The sequence below is a fragment of the Mizuhopecten yessoensis genome, unplaced genomic scaffold (assembly GCF_002113885.1).
Source record: "Mizuhopecten yessoensis strain PY_sf001 unplaced genomic scaffold, ASM211388v2 scaffold29, whole genome shotgun sequence".
Lineage (NCBI taxonomy): Eukaryota > Metazoa > Mollusca > Bivalvia > Pectinida > Pectinidae > Mizuhopecten > Mizuhopecten yessoensis.
Genome location: NW_018403342.1, coordinates 139,388 through 159,336, shown reverse-complemented (window position 1 = coordinate 159,336; position 19,949 = coordinate 139,388). Strand labels below are relative to the sequence as shown.

The 19,949-nt window shown below is 35.6% G+C and overlaps 1 protein-coding gene across 2 annotated transcripts in view; it reads right to left on the bottom strand.

Moving 5' to 3' along the window:
* Window positions 1-19,949, bottom strand: part of LOC110440482 (alkaline ceramidase 3-like) — a 54,458-nt gene that overhangs the window by 5,597 nt on the left and 28,912 nt on the right. The window contains exons 6-11 of one of the 2 annotated variants that reach the window (XM_021484602.1): window positions 19,409-19,444; window positions 19,078-19,133; window positions 16,621-16,722; window positions 14,180-14,287; window positions 13,473-13,518; window positions 11,869-12,624 (exon numbers count right to left, since the gene is read on the bottom strand). In XM_021484602.1, the coding sequence (XP_021340277.1) occupies window positions 12,565-12,624; window positions 13,473-13,518; window positions 14,180-14,287; window positions 16,621-16,722; window positions 19,078-19,133; window positions 19,409-19,444 (408 nt within the window). In that variant the 3' untranslated portion in view covers window positions 11,869-12,564. Of the gene's footprint in view, window positions 12,625-13,472; window positions 13,519-14,179; window positions 14,288-16,620; window positions 16,723-19,077; window positions 19,134-19,408; window positions 19,445-19,949 lie in introns of those variants that run through there. The other variant, XM_021485361.1, reaches the window with a different exon arrangement.

Genomic DNA, 19,949 nt, shown 5'->3' with positions numbered 1-19,949 from the left:
GACAACATCAATTATTACCCAGAGTCAGGTGTGACAACATCAATTATTACCCAGAGTCAGGTGTGACAACATCAATTATTACCCAGAGTCAGGTCGACAACATCAATTATTATTCAGAGTCAGCTGATCGACAACATCAATTAAAATTTAAGAATTAAATAGAAGACATTAATGGCAACAAACGCTTTCTTTTTCATGAAAAATTATACACTATGAAAATAAAAGGTATTGTTTACTTCATTCAGGCGGGGAAGAGATTTTGAAAATAGCCTGTAGCCTTTGCGGAAGATTGATTAATATATGGACATCGCCATTGACAGCGTTCATTATTCTGCACACATATGTTACTAAAACCGCGTCATCATTCAACCGCCGATCGGGCATGTATACATGTCGCTTATCCACGTGTTCCGCTCTCGATAAACACATCTTCTCCACAGGGACTTGATAATTTGTTACAGCTATATTTGGACCTAAAATTAAGTGTTCAGAGTAATTTTACACGTTTTATCGTTTTAGATCAACTTTCGATAAATTGCCTTCCCAATGACGATATATACGAGAAGGGAGGAAAACTTTCGATGTCGAAAAATTGACCACACCTAACTCTTTCATTAACAACCACATTTCTAGATCATATACAAAAACATGCCTAATATCAAAATTTAAAAAATACCATATTCAAAAAAGTGGCGAAAAACTTTGAAACTGATCATGAAATGGCGTGTGTTTTTGGAGGAAACAGAGTTCATGTCCGCGGAAGGATAATACATTTTACGTGCATATAGGAGGTTTTTAAAAGAAAAAATATCCATCTTTCTCACGGTAATAAGCATTTCCTCGAAGATCAACTAGAAATGTCCAACTATAGCTGTAACAAATTCTCAGGTCCCTGAGCCTGCGGATGTTGGACTAGTCTGGTGTCTTTGACGAAGGTTAATTGCACGATAGGGTAACGGTAAAATCAACGGGGTTTGAAGTTGGGTGTAGCTCCTCAGTAATCTTCAAAAGACCGGTATCAGCTCAGTGTTCCCGATTTCGTCATGACATATCCCTACGATACAGAGAATACTGTTTATATCTAGAGCGGAACCTTTGGATTTAGATGTTTAAAATGCTGTTGGCAACTATTTTTTACATCTGTGATCTTCAAAACAATTAAAGCAACGATCAATTTATGCAAACAAGCATACGCAATTGGCTAACACTGAGAGACAAACAACCTTGTCGATCTTTGAGGATTTTAACGTGTTTCACTCTCGCGACCTTCAGAGTTGTTTAAGGTAATCTAATGCAATCAAATTGATAGTGTGTTATCTAGAAGCAAGCCATTGGACAAGTGTTACAATTATTGGGACTGGCCAATTTGCCCTGCTCCTGAAGGAAGGCTCACATGTCAGCATCCAGATGAGACTGGTGTCCGAGTCATCACTCCAGAGGCACCAGAGGACGACCTACCGCCGAATCCAGGGGAAGGTAGCGGAGCTGTGGGACCAGTACGACCAGGATGCCATCTCCACCTCGGCGTTCCCGAAGAGGGTTGGGCACGTCTATTCCCCGAGAGCGACGGCAGAGCAGCAGTAGGGTATCATATAATGTGAACAGTTTTTACAGATTTGGACATTTATGGTTTTATAATTTAAAACATTGTATTCAATTTGGACAATTTTTATAGTGAAATTTCGGTAATAACTTCGGCAGACTAAATTCGTTTGGCTCTTACAGAGGGGGCCTCCACTTGGCAAGAGCTAGACAACAACAATGTATGCATTGTTGGCTGACACCCTCGATTTAAATTCACTAAACATAAATAACAATTATCTTATTGGAAATAAATTGAATGCTAGCTTAATTTAAAATCCAACTTGATAGCCCTATAACCCAGCAGGATACAGACTAAATATGATAGTCTAAAGCCTAGTTCTCTTAGTTACCCAGAAGAGGCAGTTTAAAGCTTTAACACATTTGAACACAAAAGCCAATCATCCTATCATGCCACTTTCCAAACATCATAACCTTGTGTCTCTGAGTTATTCCAAAGATGTCCCAAAATATCAGTCATTTGACCTCTTTGACCCAAACAACTTCATATAATTTCACCCCAAGCATGCTACAGGCCAAACCTATAGACCTCCTAATTACTCAGATGCCTTTTAAATGTGACCCATGTGACATTGACAGTGGGCCACAGTCATTCCTTTGAACAACTTGATAGACCTTCATCCTAGCATCCTACAGGGTGCAAACAGCATAACGCTACACCTGTTGGTTCCTCAGGCATCCTACAGCATGCAAACAGCATAACGCTACACCTGTTGGTTCCTCAGAACTACACCTGTTGGTTCCTCAGAACAAATTGTTCTTCAGAACAAGGGATGCAGCGCCTGGCATATCACCTCACTTGCCCTTTGAGCAGGTGAGCCACTAGTTTTACCTGATTTATACATGTTTCTAGAAGTGAAATATTTTGACAGACAATATATGTCACAGTAAAGCTGTAAATATCTCAAACACCTTACACTGTATCAGTGCCGTCCACTTTATCACTCTGCATGCACCAGTATATCAGTCTGCTCCCAGTAATCACAGCATTAGTATTAAAAGACAAAACAAAATGATATATTTAAGGGACTTTATTCTCTCTCAGCAGACTTGAACAGTTAACAAACACAAAATATATTTATGTATATATATCTATATTACATATAATCATTAAACAGAAACCTATCTACGTGAGATGTACAATGTATATACATGTATATTTATATAGGTATATAGATATGTTTTCACTTACAATTACCACAGAAAAGGCCCCATTGTTCTTAATGGAAGGGGAAGCAATTCAGTGTTGGCCGAAAACTAAAACTAGCACACATAAATAAATAGACATAAAATCAGGCACTCTGTGACACAGTGGGACCAATCAAGCCTCATTTTCCTCACGACTTTAGCTCAGACAAACTTTGATAGTGTACTTCAGTACAAAAAGGTCTCCAGGTGACGTAATTTTTTCCACATAGGATAATATATATCACAGAAACACCCCTTCTGAATTTTTAAATAAAAAAATAGTATGAAAAGAACCAATCACTTTGACTCTAAATTCCTTTTGTAACTTTAATGATAAATTTTCAAATGCAATATTTCTACACAATCTCTAAACAATATTTTAGAAAATTAATATCCTGATTTTGATATTTGATGTGGAATCTGTGACAGTGATACACTAAGGTCATGTTTATATGTTATACACTACTACATGTAATAGTTCTCTTTAACATTTATAAATTAACAATACAACTTGGGTACAAAATAAATATCTGAAGATGATTGTGTTTATATTTTACTATGATCAATTGCACTTTATTTGATTTGTAGCTATCGTACAACTCGTATGAAACACCTGTTCACAAACTTATCTCAGTTTTCTATGTTATAATGGATTTGTTCTCAAATTTCAGTTTCTGCAATAATTCTGATGACATTCTAGCCTCAGCCTTATAACTTGGCTTCAAATAACTGACAATGGATAAGAAAGTGTGCATTATACAAATGACTTTCAAATTTGTATAAAGCACAAGTCCGCCAATTTCATTTTAAAAAGTACTTAAGAAATACACCAATGGCACAGCTAGACCTTCTCATATAAAATGTGTTTGAACACATTTCTCTGAATATTTTCTTTTTCCATTTATTTGAATGACTGAATCTGTAAATTTTTCTTTAACACTTAATTCCAAAATGATAACTTATACCCTCCTTTGTAGCATAACACTTAGGCCTAGTCTCAGTTTCATTAACTTTCTTCAACTTACCGTTATTAGGAAATTTCTGACTATTTTTCTGTTGGAAAGCATGACCGAAGTTGAGGGAAATATCTTTTACCTAAGATTTCTCCATAACTCAAATAATGTGTTCCTATGCAGTAAAAACTAAGATAAGGAGCACTCAAAAAGCCTTGGCAATGTCTAATATCATCAGGATATACTGATCCCTTAAAATTGAGCAATGTTTTGATAATGACTAATTCTGCATTCTCATCTGCAGATGAACCAACCACGATGTATATGAGAACATGTCTTAATGACCAATGTTGAGTGCATTGTATTTATGTTGGAATGTAAAAGTCTATAGTATGTCTGATTGTATTTTAATAAAAGCAGCAGATATAGCGAGATTAAACACTGAAATATTCGGGATTCTGTTAACACAACTTATTACTTCTTATCAAACCAACTTTGGATAGTACATGTATATGATAATATTCAACGTTCTCCATCAAACTGACAATTATGCCAAAAAGTGACAAAAAATCATGTACATTGTAATAACCAACTTCATACCAATACATCAAACCTAATCTTTGGAAAATTTCAAGCTCAGAAGCAACAGATCTAAGGCCATCATATTTATATTTTCTTAGATCATCATACAAAATTTATATTTTTCCAGAACTCGTATTGATTTTTATAATGTTCTATTTTTACCCCCTCCCCCACATCTCATCCCTTACTAAAAAAAACATTTCTTTATTTCACAGAGAAATACAATATCATAATAACTTCAGCTTTCTATTGATGTGTTTAGGTGGTCTAATCTTAATTTTGAACCTTTATGGTGACTTATATCCTTAACACTTAAAAGTTTTTCAGGACTAAACAGTAATTTAGAGACTTTTCAGGATATTAACCATGATTGAAATGTCTTTTTAATCCAGTATGATCTACAATTACATGTACAGACAGTGTTTCTTCACTGACATTTTCGTTTAGAACATTCAATATCTACAGCTGTAAAAAATATATATTCAGACATTTTAACCCTTTCACCACTGTGGACCATAATGGACACATCCAGATCAAAGCTTGGTAGAGTTAACTAAAGCTACAGGGGTGAAAGGGTTAAAGAAAACTGGAATTTCTCATGTCAAATATGTTTTATGTTAATAAGTTGGTAAGGTTTACTCTCCTTTTACCTTCTATTAGTCAATTAAGTTTCAACTTATTTTACCTTCTAGTGGTCAGTTTATCTTTCATCTATGTATGTGAACAGCTTGCACTAATTCTTTGAGGAGTGGTATTTTGTAGAGTTGAAATAACATCATCAGATCTTACTGAACACAGTTATACCTCCATATCAATTTTAATCTATTTCTACTCTCTTCATTTTTTTTTCTCCTACTTTTTACTAATATTTTCTTCATGGTTCTACTTCTATTTTCCACAAAATCTTGCTAATATTGTAAAATACAAGCACAATACTTTCTATTATCTATCACAATTAACATAATAAAATTATTATTCTACAAAAACTGAACTAAAAAAATTGTTATACCGGTACATATATTTCTATTTGTAACCTCTATAAAAATCAACTATATATTTTGAGAGAAATTTGATAAATGTATTACTCTTATCTCTAAAGATACATTATATCTACAATGAAGCCTGCCTAATCCAACTTCTCGGTATTTCAACATCCGGAACAATCCAATATACAGGTCCATATTGATGTTATCCCATTTATAAAGTAAACAGAAAAATAAAACCTGTGTACTTGTATTCTGCATGACCTCCTGTCAAATATGACAACAAAATGGGGTGTCCCTCAAAATGTCTGTGTTGCTCAAAATGTCGGATTAGACAAGTTTCACTCCCATCCTGCCATTTATCAGAGGTAGTAAGGTAATGTTTCACCCCATGACTAACCTACATCACTGCATGTATTCCGTCTTTGCATATTGCAGAGTTATCTTCTCTTGGGAGCAGGGGTTGATTGTTACGTCATTGGTTTGTGTGAGAAAATTACGTCGTTTTCTCAAAAATTGAGGACGTTACTCTCACAAACAAGTGACGTAACAATCAATACCTGGTCCCAAGAGAAGATAACTCTGCAATACGCAAAGACGGAATACAGCTGTCATCAACCTTGTATGAAACAGAGGTTAAAAATATTTAAAATTGCATGAATTCTTTCAGATAATAATTAATTTGCCATTTAAATGTATGATAGAGCATGAGATATGTACACCAGTAAGGAGATATGTACTGTATTTTTAATCTGTGATAAGTACTTGGTAATAATCTAGCCCTGTAGTTTAACTCATTTTACATACTAATTTTTAATTAAAACTTATCAACTGTATTAACAGTAGCAAAACTAAATAGGACACCATCATCATTAAATTTTGTCACCTTAAGCATCCCTAATCTAACGAATGGATACTAGCACTCGCTTGTTTAAAGGGAATTTAACATAAACATTTTGAGGTTGGGGTGGTCGGGAGATCGTTGTTTAAGCTTATACTAAAGTATCTATGCCCACTTTATAATGCGTTACAGTCTGGAGTTATCAATAATAACCTTTGATATTGTAGAGAAATGTGGTGTGTGCTGTAACACACTGTCTCCACATGGAGTAGGGAACTGCGGTGTGTGCTGTAACACACTGTCTCCACATAGAGTAGAGAAATGTGGTGTGTGCTGTAACACACTGTCTTCATATGGAGTAGGGAACTGTGGTGTGTGCTGTAACACACTGTGTCCATATGGAGTAGGGAACTGTGGTGTGTGCTGTAACACACTGTCTCCACATGGAGTAGGGAAATGTGGTGTGTGCTGTAACACACTGTCTCCACATGGAGTAGAGAAATGTGGTGTGTGCTGTAACACACTGTCTCCATATGGAGTAGGGAACTGTGGTGTGTGTTGTAACACACTGTCTCCACATGGAGTAGGGAACTGTGGTGTGTGCTGTAACACACTGTGTCCATATGGAGTAGGGAACTGTGGTGTGTGCTGTAACACACTGTCTCCACATGGAGTAGGGAACTGCTCTCAGGTCCCAATATTGGTTTAAAGGTTTCACTACAATATTTACAGACAGTGGGGTCATCTGATCATAGTACATTTACAATTAACAGCAATTAATGAGCAAGATTATTTGATGTACCTAACAGCCAATTGTACAGTTATACACAGTTTTCATATGGCAATGATGACCACAGCAAATATCTCGGACAGGAGAAACTACATCCTTTCTCACAGCAAATTACATGTTACAAGAGACTTTCTTTCAAATTACAAGAGATTTACAATAGAAAACAGATCTTGGTGAACACAAGTCACGACCAGCTGATCAAAGACACAATGGTAAACAACAATGGTAGTGTATATAATGACATCTTCCACAGGGCTATGTATAACTCACTAGGACAAAGACTTCGTCATATGGGCAGTCAATGTTACGGTACTGTTATCATTACGTACAAGTATAACAATAAACTATCACAAGCACTGGAATGGCACACTTCAAATATAATCTTTGTAAAAATAACAGGACAGAGTAACCAAGATCACATAGTACTAAATGCACATACTACTAGTACAATAACAAGACATGATAACCAAGCTCAGGTAGTTTTAAGTCGTAACATACTTACCGTATTTATCCTGCAATAGGCCTAGGGGGCCAATACGAAGTCTGACTAAAAGTAGGGGGATGATGGGCTAATTACAGGACAATCAATAAGCTTTTTTGGCATTTCCATATTACATGACAATCAATAAGGCTTTTTGGGAATTTCAACTTAGCTGCAAAAAATCTGGAGGACTTAATTATTACCAGGTGTGGGCTTATTGCTGGATAAATACGATGATGGCAGTTAAATTGCAATCAAAATTTCTAAATTTTAATCATGTGGTATACATTAATAAATTCTTAACATACTGTAATATAAAACCTGATCAAACACTTTAACACGTAACATTTCAAACTCACAATCTTTATCACGTAATATTTCAAACTCACATAAAATTCAACATCAAACTTGATTCGTCCCTTAGAGTTCCAACAAAACCTTTCATTTCAGTGTGACCCCTGACTGGCAACACTTGAAATAGTAACCCACAGTATCTTATTTTAAATTTTGAAATCTCTAAATTTCTCTGCATATAGCAATTGTTTCAAATTCAATAAATTTGTTGCTTATAACCATCAAAATATGTTATTTTACACCATCTTTTTAACAAGCAGTGGACTCTGAACACTATAGACATTTTAAGATTTTGCCAGTTTCTCCACCATGAACAATTTGAAGGGGTAACATGTACGGTCCTATGAACCACCATATTTTACCAGTGACAAGCCCATGCCTGGTAATAAGTCTGTCCCTCTGGGGCCACTTTTTACCTATCTTTTTTTTTTGCACAGGTCCCTTGTGTTCATCACCAGTAGCATATGCTATGTGAAAGATGTCCATATAGAGATAATTAACTCATTCTCCCCTGAAATTTCATAATAAACTATTCAAACCGTGAATTGGAAGAGTTCAAATGTGTCTTCAGGAGTGAATGAGTTAAATAGATCAGCCAGCTATTTGTATATCAGCCTGTCAAGTAAACACTTCCATTTTCAAACACACATACTGTTTTTAAACAAAACGCCAATACAAATTGTATATTACTGAATAAAGCATTATCATTGATAACACATACATGTAAAGATGCACTAGTGCAGCTACCCAACTTAAAAACAAACAGCTTATTTTGTAAACAATCAATAAATATAAACTATCTTTATCTTAATATCACCCCTTTTCTGTCATTACTGAGGGAATTAATGATTACACTGACAATAAATATACCTTCCAAAGTTAACAACAGAAAAAGTTCTTGTGAACAGGATTTGTCGATAGGGCCTTGTCCTGTAACAGTTGACATGGCTGTAATAGATCAAACGGTCAAAATATGTACCCTGTCTTTCTATGAGGATCAAAGAGTCACCAATTGTTTTTTGCAAGTGTTACTTCCAGTAATTTATGCTGGGGTGATAAAATTGTACAATATGGCAGATTGTGCTTTGTCAATGTTTAAGTTTTTCACCGGATGTACAGTACAACGAAATCGTTTTCTTTCAACCTTATACAAAACTGTCATGATTGGTCTGTATGCATCACCCATACACAGAACAGATCAACGGGCAAACTTTAGTCTTCTACAAACAACCGTCTAAGACATAACGGTATCATCTGTTTCAACAGTGTTGGGATAGTATATATCTTCAAATAGAAAAAAAAGATAATAATTACACAGCAAAACAACACTTAAACAAATTAATACAATAATGATAAACATTTCAAAGTTGAACATAACCTTGTAAAATTGGAAAATATAATTATGACATCAATAAAAATAGCATCATAACAAAGTGACAAAACAGAAATGCACTACAGTTCTGTATAATATCTGTATATATTCAACAGCAGGGCACTAAAAAAAAACAGAATATGAAAATGGAAGGAAATGTCTAAGGGCGTGTAGATTTTGAAGACATATTATGGAAATCAGAAAACAATCAGACTTGTAACCACAATTTCCAAATTATCTCCCTTTCACCACAACTCTATGAAATGGAGGCAGGGTTCTAGCTATGTGCATGTACCTAAAGAAAACCTCAGCAAAATGTTAGCAGGCAGCAGTAGTGTGCTGAAGAATAAACACACACCCATATTACCATATTACCAGCTCGGCCAAATATCTTGGTTTAAAGAAAAAACGTCAACCTCGGAAAAAAAAGTAAGACTGTCGCCTGAAATAATGATTACATTGAAACACATGAAATGCCAAAAGATGATAAAAATATGGCTGGAGTAAAATGCATGCCTTATCATGCTAAACCGGTAATTATACAAGATATATTTTGTATAATGACTAAAATGCAGGTAACCTAAGGAGAGTTAAGGAAATGTTGGTTTGTTTGTGTTTTATGTCCTATTAACAGCTATAGTAATTTAAGGACGAGCCAGGTTTTGGTAGTGGAGAAAAGCCAGGGTACCCGGGGTAAAAACCACCGATCTATGCACGTGGCCAGGTAACCTGGCGACTGCCCCACATAGGCCTTGAACCCATGACCCAGTGGTGAAAGGCTTGTGATCATAGAAGGTCAGACAACTTAACCATTTGGCCACCTTAGGAAAAGAACATTACAGGTGAGCTGAAGAAGTAAAGACAAGGTAAAGGGTAGGAGAAATGAAGTAATGGTACATAAAGATGAATTAAAGGTAAGTAATTATAAAGATAGGTCAAGTTGAAGGACAACTAACAATACAAGTAAAGTTGAATAATGACTAAAATACAAGTAAATGTGTAGCAGGTAGAGTGACATGGGACGGCTGACAGGATGTACATGTAAGGGGAGATAATAAGCTACATACAAATGTGAGAAGACTAATACAAAGTAATGCAACAAGTTATTGACTAGCATGTAGACTTAAAGGATTACATTTTGAGAACGACGGACAATTAATTAATCGGGAAAACTTGATTATGGCAAGCCATTTAAGCTGTTTACCAGGTCTGTGCTTGTTGCTGCCAGCATATTGCATTCAAGCGGGGCAGCACTAATTCCAAAATGGCCGATAAAATGACTTTCCATAACTATTGTAACATATCGGAAGTATTTTCTTTATCACTTTACAGAAATAGTAAGGGTATGTTCCTACATAAATGTTTCATTTCCCCAAAATACTTCAAAATAAGACAACTTTTAACTTCTTACACTATTCTATTACACTGTCATATTATGTTACTCAGCTAGCATACTATTCTCACGTTTTACTGTGACGCCACTGTGGGCCATCACATCAGAAACAAGTTCACCTCTAATAAATATGTGGGACTCATCTCCCTTTAATTTAGATCTAATACATATGAGGACAAAACACTAAGTACAATCATATAAAAAGTAATCGGAAATTTTAAGAGGACTATTCTGTCAAAAACTAGAACACATTGAAAGTCAATTGTTATCTATAAGTAGTAGCTATACCTGATGTTCAAATCAACAGATGTTTGATCAACACAATATGCTGAAATAAGATGTTGGGTACATCGGTATAGTACAAGTAGGGACAGAGATGTGGTTGAAGGAGGAAATACTGTCTAGTCACAAGCTAGTCACAATCTTAGGGCCAAGCAACAAGTTCTGTTTAGTGTCACTTGACTGTGTATGCTGAACACATGTGTACAGATATGGTATGTAGTTCAATATACCACAAGGGACTGTTGATGACATCATTTCTTGATGTCAAGATATTATTACATCAATATCAATATACAAGAGATCCTAGAAGGATCTTGCCACCCACCACAAAAGCCTCTTTATCAGATCTACAATAGATGACCTTTGACCCTCTTTGCTCTTCAACTTCCATTCAGGTACTATTAACAAGTCCCATATTGGAAATCCTAAACTGGAACCTTGTAATGTCAGAAAATATGTAATTATGGCAAATGTTACAGTATAAACATTTGTAATTCTTACATTATTAGAGGTGCTGTCAATAAGGGATAGATTCTAATTAGGGCATTTTTAACAAGGGGAACATGCATATAAAATTTGAGAAAGATCCCTCCAGTTCTGTCTGAGACACAGTGATAACAAGAACTGTTTCAGGATGGACAATTGACCAAGGACGACAGGCGATTTGATTAGCCCACCATCTGATGATGAAATAAAGAAGTGTCATTTTTATCCTTCTAAATAAAATGTGTTACATTCATATTTGAAAAGAGGAAAAAGAATCGTACAATAAAAGCCTTAAAATCATCAAATGAAGGAAAAACAACATTTCTTCTTAAAAACAGAAAATAAATGCCAAATGTACTTCTACAATGATAATTTAACAGTACACAGGTTCGTGGATGGATATTTCATAAATATTCAAACTAAATTTTACCTAATATTAAAGTAAGTATATTGATATTTCTATAACATTTATCATTAATCTATAAATATATATAATAATGCTTACACAAGCTAAACTCACAAACACACCTCATAGATGTCTATTAATTAAAATTGAAAAAAAAAATCACATTGATGTATACCGGGTTTAATACATGTTTTATTATTTTTTCTTCAAAAATATAAACCAATCTTTCTGAGGATTTCTGCATGAGAAACATTTAAGCAGATTTTCTGTGAGAATAAAACAAATTTTGAAGACAATAAATGCAGATGATGAACAAACATTTGGTCATAACATTTCTTAGAATCAAAATCAAAATTCATAAACACATTTTGTAATTGATGAAAGAAATATTGCTATAAATAATTAGTATTATGACTTATAAGGCAATTTATTGAGATTATGAATTTCTTATCAATTGGGATGACGACCACCCTTTATAGCTACATTGTAGCTGACCCAAACTGCTCAGGAATAAATACATTATGAAAATCACACAAAATCTTCCCAACTGAATACTTCTAGATACAGGTGAAGCTGATGTATATATTATACATATGTTTCCTCTCTTGATACTGGTCGTGCAAAATTTTGTAGATTTTTGTGGACAATATCTCCATGATTGATCTTAATTTCGGTGTCCCATCATGATCACTTCATCCCTGTAGAGTCTCTTCTAATTCTTTTCTTACATTTCAATGCAATGTATCATTATGCCTTTTCACTTTTATTGAGAAGAATTCTGTGCATCTTTTCATATCCCTGCTGTCTCTATGAAGACATTCTTCTGATCTTTACGAGGACATCCTTATGTGCTAGAATTTGGTCTTTGCTAAGGAAGGAACAGACAGGTAAGGCCAGAAGCCCATCCAAAACTGGAAATAAAAGGAACAAAACCATCAAAATAGTAACCAGTATCATTGGTTTGTCATTACAGAGAAAGCTCAATACTCCCATCCTACAGTTTCAAGGAGTTTCACTTCCTCACATTCTCTGTACCCCTGGAATATGTCACGACAAAATGGAACGCTCTGTACACATAACCTTGTGGATAATACAAGTTGACAAGATGGACCCTTTAATGTTAATAAAAAAAACTGCATGTATGGTAAGAGTAAAATTGACTGACGTGGAAGTCTGGTGTCACTCCTGACATAGATATTATCCTAGCAAATGGTCACGTCTTTACTTAAGTGAAACAAATCAAATAACTGATCACATGCCTTCTATTTTGTCATGACATATTCCAGGAGTGCACGGAACATAGGAGAGGGCAACACGTCAGACAACTTCCTAATCTTATAGACAATACAAACCATACAATTTCGGGAAGAAATTAACATATCTTTTCCCTAAACACTAACTGGATCGTGAGACAGTTGGATTAACTCATTCACTCCTGAAGACACATTTCAGCTCATACAAATCAAAGGTTGGAACAGTTCATTATGAAAATTCAGGGGTGAATGAGTTAATGGTGGCTGAATTGCCAAGGCTTAATTGTATAACCGATACAACATCTTAAAGCTTTAAAATTTCTACTTAGATAAACATACTGGGTACACTGTTTTCAAGCAGAAAATTCTTAATCATAAGTATCATCTCTATCATCCCAACCCATAAACCAACCAACCATGGCCAGTACAATCTTTGATTCACTTCGGTGACTTCGGTGAAGAGGCACTGTATTTGTTCAAACTGTATTCATATCACAGATACTCACATGAATTTCTGGGTTTTTGTTCAAATAGAGGTATCTTGTGTGTGCACTGAAACCAAAACAAAAAAAACAATTCAGAATAAGAGTAACGCAGTTGCAAACCAATAAACACCTGTCGGGTGCCATGCAGAATTCAGTTTCTATTCAGACTCGGCGACATGCTCAAATGTATTAAAATATTGAAAATATACTGTAACAAGTAAAAGCTACATTTAAAGTGTATTACTCTGTAAAGTTGAATCGTTTATTTGATGTGTTTATATAGAAAAAAATACTTTTCCTTAAATTCACTAGTCATATAGTAATTATATAATTAGAAGGCACGGTAGTCTAGTGGTAGGACGCCAGGCTTGTGACCAAAGGGTTGGTTGTTCAAGTCATGGCACGGCACTGCATTGTATCTTTGAGCAAGATACACTATACTCTGCTTGTTCCAGTCTACTCATCTGTAAATGATTATGTGGTTGGGTAGTGCTAGAATTGTAGAATGCTAGCCGGAGTGATTATTGGCTAATTACTTTTTTAAAAAACCTCAAGATTCATGCAACTGTATATTCTCAAGATCATTATATCTGCACACTTTAACAACAGGGGAAAGGACCATGCTGCCCCATCAGACCCATATCAATTAATGATAGAACTTAACAGTAGCATACTGAAGCAGTACAGTAACTATGGTAAACTAACAAAGATCTTAAGACAAACCCAACCTGAAGAAGACAGACAGGTATGTTCCTGTCCCTGCTAGTAAGTGCCACCATGCATGAAGCTCTGTAAAGGGAGATAATACTTGTGGCATCACATCTGAACGCACAATTCTGCAAGAAAATAATCACAGTATATTTAGAGCGCTGTAAAGGGAGATAATAATAGAGGAATCAAATCTGACCCTACAACTCTCGAAACATAGCCACAGTCATCTTCAAAAGCGAGTGTTCCCCTTTTGATATACTTATCTTCTCTACACCCTTAGAAAATGCCATGACAAAATTGAAGGCTCTTTAAACAACACCTTGCACATGATACAAGTTGCCTAGTCTGAATTGTCTTGATCAAAAGATTCATACAGCAGGGTAACGGTACAATCAGCAGGAATTGAGTGTAGCTCCTCTGTTATCTTCAAGGACAGGTATCAGCCTAGCCATTGGTCAGGCTTTTATCCCGGAAAACAATCAGATCGATAACACAAAGCCTTCGATTTTGTCTCGACATATTCAAAAGGTGCAGGAAAGATATTTATACTGTGAGCAGAACCGTTGGATTTCAAATATGACACACAGTTTATTATGAGCATGGTAAAAGGATAGCTATGTGAATCACATCTAGTCACTCTGACAAATATTCCTAATACTGAATAAAAGGAAAGTTTTGCCAAGTTAAACTTTCTCCCTTCCCCAGAATAATCTATATTGCCCAGTGTTATTTTTGCCCTTCACATTTGATTACTATGCATATTATGTAGTTTGCTGATTGCTGGAATGATAAAGTGCCCTTATTGTGGCGGGCAAAAACAGGAGAGATAAAAATATACTGAAAGCATTTGACACAATAGATTTGAATTTCATATTTAGGAATTGAGTTTTGAGCAATCATTTATAAGGAAAAAAACTCAATACAGATTTAAATGGAAATTATAATTGGCTGACAGAAATTTACATTCTACCACCTGGTATCAAGAATTGCCACTGTACTCTAGCTACAAAGTGACTTGGATCAAAAACATTGAAACTACCAAAGTTAAGGATAAATCTGTTAAAATTGCACAACTACACTAGACAATAAATTACAAAGACATAAGAGTGTAGCTACTGAATAGTAGGAGAATTCTGGGAAGTATCAGGTTTAAGGAGTTTCCACCCTTCGTAATACACTTGTTTTTCTTTACATATTTTCGTGTCGTCATTTCCGTATTGCGTATCGGGCATTCCATTACCGTGGTGTAAATTATAGTAACACCAGGTAAACAATAGTACACGTGCGTGACGATGATATGTCAACACCCGATATCGAGACTTAACTTGGAATTGTGTAATCACACGTACTTCAGAAATAAAGCTTATGATACAAAAACATCAATTAACTCACGGGAAAACACTGACATACGATCAGACGACTTCCAAGAAGGTCGTACATGAGGCGCATGGAATGCAGACTGATGTGTTTTGTTTACCGACCTCATGATCACCTGTACGTATCATGTGCTAACAGTAGTTCACAAGCTCTTGCATTGGTCGCTATGACTTTTGTTGTCGAGCAAGTTACGCTCTGTCAGATAAATCGGTTCACAAATGCAATTACAATAACTCTGTTAAAAAGTGGTTTGTAAAATATCTAGATCCCTATAAAATGCAAGTGCATGTACGTGCATGTAATAACGGCATACCATGCGATAGCCTATGGTTACATATGTACCTGACATGTTAATATACCATGCGTAAGCAGGCTATGGAATGATGTCCAAAGTGTACATGATTGAGAGTAATTTTGTTCCATAAAAGAACAGTAAATTGACAATTAAATCTAGTAATTTAAATTACTTCTGTCATTTTTGGTTGGTAAAGAAACTAAGTGTCATTGTATAAATTCTATCCCTCTGCAAAAAGTTCCAATTTTTTTCAAGGTAGAAAACTCTCATTAGGATCAAAATTATTGTAAAATGTAAAAATAAATTAATTATAAAGACTTTGTGTGTATTTGGTTCAATTTTTCACTCTTTTTGCATGAAACTATGTGTCCTATTTGCTTTTAGCTTGTATTTAGTAACTTTTATCCATACAATTTCAATAAAAAACGCTTTTTGTAACATGTTGTAGATATTTTATGATAAATAAAATATTTGTAGGGTTGATTAGCAATGTTTCTTTTCATTATCTTATTGTTGTTATAGTTTTGAACAATGCCACACGCTCAAAAAATGTAAAAGTGTTGAATTTGACAAACATTCAATATTTCGGTATTTTTTACCAAAAAATCCCCAGTTTATCGGAATGCTTAGATTTTCATAAAATCATCTCTACATAGTGACATAACCATTATGTGAAACTTTCATTGAATTCTGCTGGCTAATTGCAAAAGGGTGGAGCCTCCTTAAAATTGAATCAGGTGTTAAAAAAACAAACATATCTTCATATAATCACAAACATGAACTTACCTTAGCTGACCACACATGTGTTGATCGAGCAGCCAGACGATAACCCCTGCGACATATGTACTCAGTGAGGCAATGTAGAGTGTTCTACTATGTCTCAATGTCCTGAGGAAAAAACCAGTAGTACATGCATAACATTGATGTCATTGCAAGGTGTTAGGGATAATTTACAGTTTATAACTATTTTTTTGTCAAACAGGAGGCCCAGAGGGCCTGTATTGCCCACCTGGGTAGGTAGGTACTGTATGTACATATGAAAGATCAGAAATATCCATCCAGTATTTCTGGAGATATAGAGAGAACAAACTTCAAATGTCAAAATCCAAGATGACAGCCTGGTGGCCATCTTGTTTTAATGAATACACCAAATAGTAACAGGCACTACTAGACAACTTGATGAAGACAAAATTGGGATAAAATCCTGTAATCCCTATGATAGAAGAAGGATTTCAAAGGTTTTACCTCCTAGGGGGGCCACACCCACTGCACATACCAAATTGAGTCTACTTGTCAAAAAGATGCTCCAGACCAAATTGGGATCAAATCCCTTAATCCTTATGGTAGGAGAAGAATTTTAAAGGTATGAACTCTATTTCCTCTATTAAGCCCTGCCTCTCTGATCCCAGTTTTTTTTTTAAACTCATCGTTTATACAAAATTGAGTCCCCTTGGCCCAGGGATGCTCCAGACTAAATTAGGATAAAATCCCTTAATCCTTACAGTAGAGAAGGATTTTTAAAGTTTTCTGTTTCTTTCCCCCTATATTTGGCCCGCTTCTCTACCCCAGGGGGGCCATACCCACCGTTTATACAAAATTTAGTACCCCTTGGCCCAGGGATGCTCCAGACTTAATCAGGATAAAATTCCTTTATCCCTACGGTAGAAGAATGATTTTAAAGTTTTTACCTCTATTACCTCTATTGGGCCCCACTTCTCTGCCCCAAAGGGGGCCACACCCATCGTTATACAAATTTGAGAGCTTTTGGCCAAAGGATGCTCCAGGCTAAATTTAGTCAAAATCTACTGGGCCGTTCAGGACTAGTAGGGTTTTAAAGGAAAAGTTTAAGGACGGACGGATGACGGACGCTGGGTTATGGTCATTTCGGACAAGGTGAGATAAATCACATTACTTACAGTATCATATGAAACCATGTTAACATTTTTGGCTTTACAGTGAAACGATGCATCATTAAGTAAACAGCTTAAACAGTTATTATCAATAAACCAGGCCTTATCATGACAAATATCTTATCTTTGAGTACCTCACCCTGTAGCATAGGGGCTACATAATGATGAGATATCTGTCATGATGAGGCCCTTACAGAGAGGAGGGACTCAAAAACGAAATATCTGTCATGATGAGGCCCCTACAGGGTAGAGGGACACACAGAAAAGATATCTGTCATGATGAGGCCCCTACAGGGTAGATGGACTCAAAGACGAGATATCTGTCATGATGAGGCCCCTACAGGGTAGATGGACCCAAAAACGAAATATCTGTCATGATGAGGCCCCTACAACGTAGATGGACTCAAAAACGAAATATCTGTTATGATGAGGCCCCTACAGGGTAGATGGCCTCATAGATGAGATATCTGTCATGATGAGGCCCCTACACGGTAGAGGGACACAAAGAAAAGATATCTGTCATGCTGAGGCCCTTACAGGGTAGATGGACTCAAAGACGAGATATCTGTCATGATGAGGCCCCTACAGGGTAGAGGGACACAAAGAAAAGATATCTGTCATGATGAGGCCCTTACAGGGTAGATGGACTCAAAGACGAGATATCTGTCATGATGAGGCCCCTACAGGGTAGATGGACTCAAAAAACGAAATATCTGTCATGATGAGGCCCCTACAGGGTAGATGGACTCATAGATGAGATATCTGTCATGATGAGGCCCCTACAGGGTAGATGGACTCAAAGACGAAACATCTGTCATGATGAGGCTCCTACCGCAAAGAGGGACACCAAGACGAGATATCTGTAATGATGAGGCTCCTACAGCAAAGAGAGACACAAAGACGAGATATCTGTCATGATGAAGCCCCTACAGGGTAGATGGGCTCAAAAAACGAAATATCTGTCATGCTGAGGCCCCTACAAGGTAGATGGTCTCAAAAACGAAATATCTGACATGATCAGGCCCCTACAGGGTAGAGGGACTCAAAGACGAAATATCTGTCATGATGAGGCCCCTACAGGGTAGATGGACACAAAGACGAGATATCTGTCATGATGAGGCTCCTACAGCAAAGAGGGACACAAAGACGAGATATCTGTCATGATGAGGCCCCTGCAGGGAAGAGGGACACAAAGACGAGATATCTGTCATGATGAGGCCCCTACCTACATAATTATTCTGATACTTAAACTTACATAATAATACTGATACTTATACTTACATAATAATACTGTTACTTATACTTACATAATAATACTGTTACTTATACTTACATAATAATACTGATAGTTATGACCACCATAGATATCACCATTATAGCATAACATGCCTGAAACAAACATATATCAATATGTGTATATCTCATTTCTGTATTGAACATTTTTTTGCTACCCAGTATAAAAAAATTGTCAACTCAATTGATTTCAAAATTTCTAAAGTTTACAAAACTTTGCATACATGTACGTATTCTAAAAACAATTGTCAACTCAATTCATTCGAAATTTCTTATGTTTACAAAACTTTGCATACATGTACTCTATGTATTGAACAATTTGTCTACAGGCATTGAAAACTGGACCCTGACTTCAACAGACTTTTACTTACCTGGAAGAACAGAACATGCTTGGTTGATACATATATCTGGAAAAAAGAAGCAGATTTCATCAGTTATAAGATATAAGTCTTCAAAATCACATTGTTACAGGACACACAAACACAGCTAATGTTATGTTCTCGTATTGTTAAATATTCCTAATGTTTTTTCCCTATAAATATCCTGTTTCAGCTATGGATATACCTCCTGGTATATGAAATTAAACACTTTTAATCATTCCATCTTGCTGGCTCATTAGGAAGAATAAATAATGACTTAGATAAGGAATTTTGCTCATCCTAAAAGTTATTTTTTTTATCTTTTTCATTTACAAGGCAAAATTAATTTGTTTAATTAATCTATCAAAGTTTCTTTACATTACAATCTTAATTGTAATAAGAACAGCAACTTGAGATATTTGGAGAGATTGAAAAACACCAGTACACAATTTTTAATAAGGAACGATCCCTTTTGTTAAGAATGATAATAAATTAATAAATGTTATTACTGCATGTACCAGTGTTATAGGCTATGTGTTTCCCTCAAGGACCC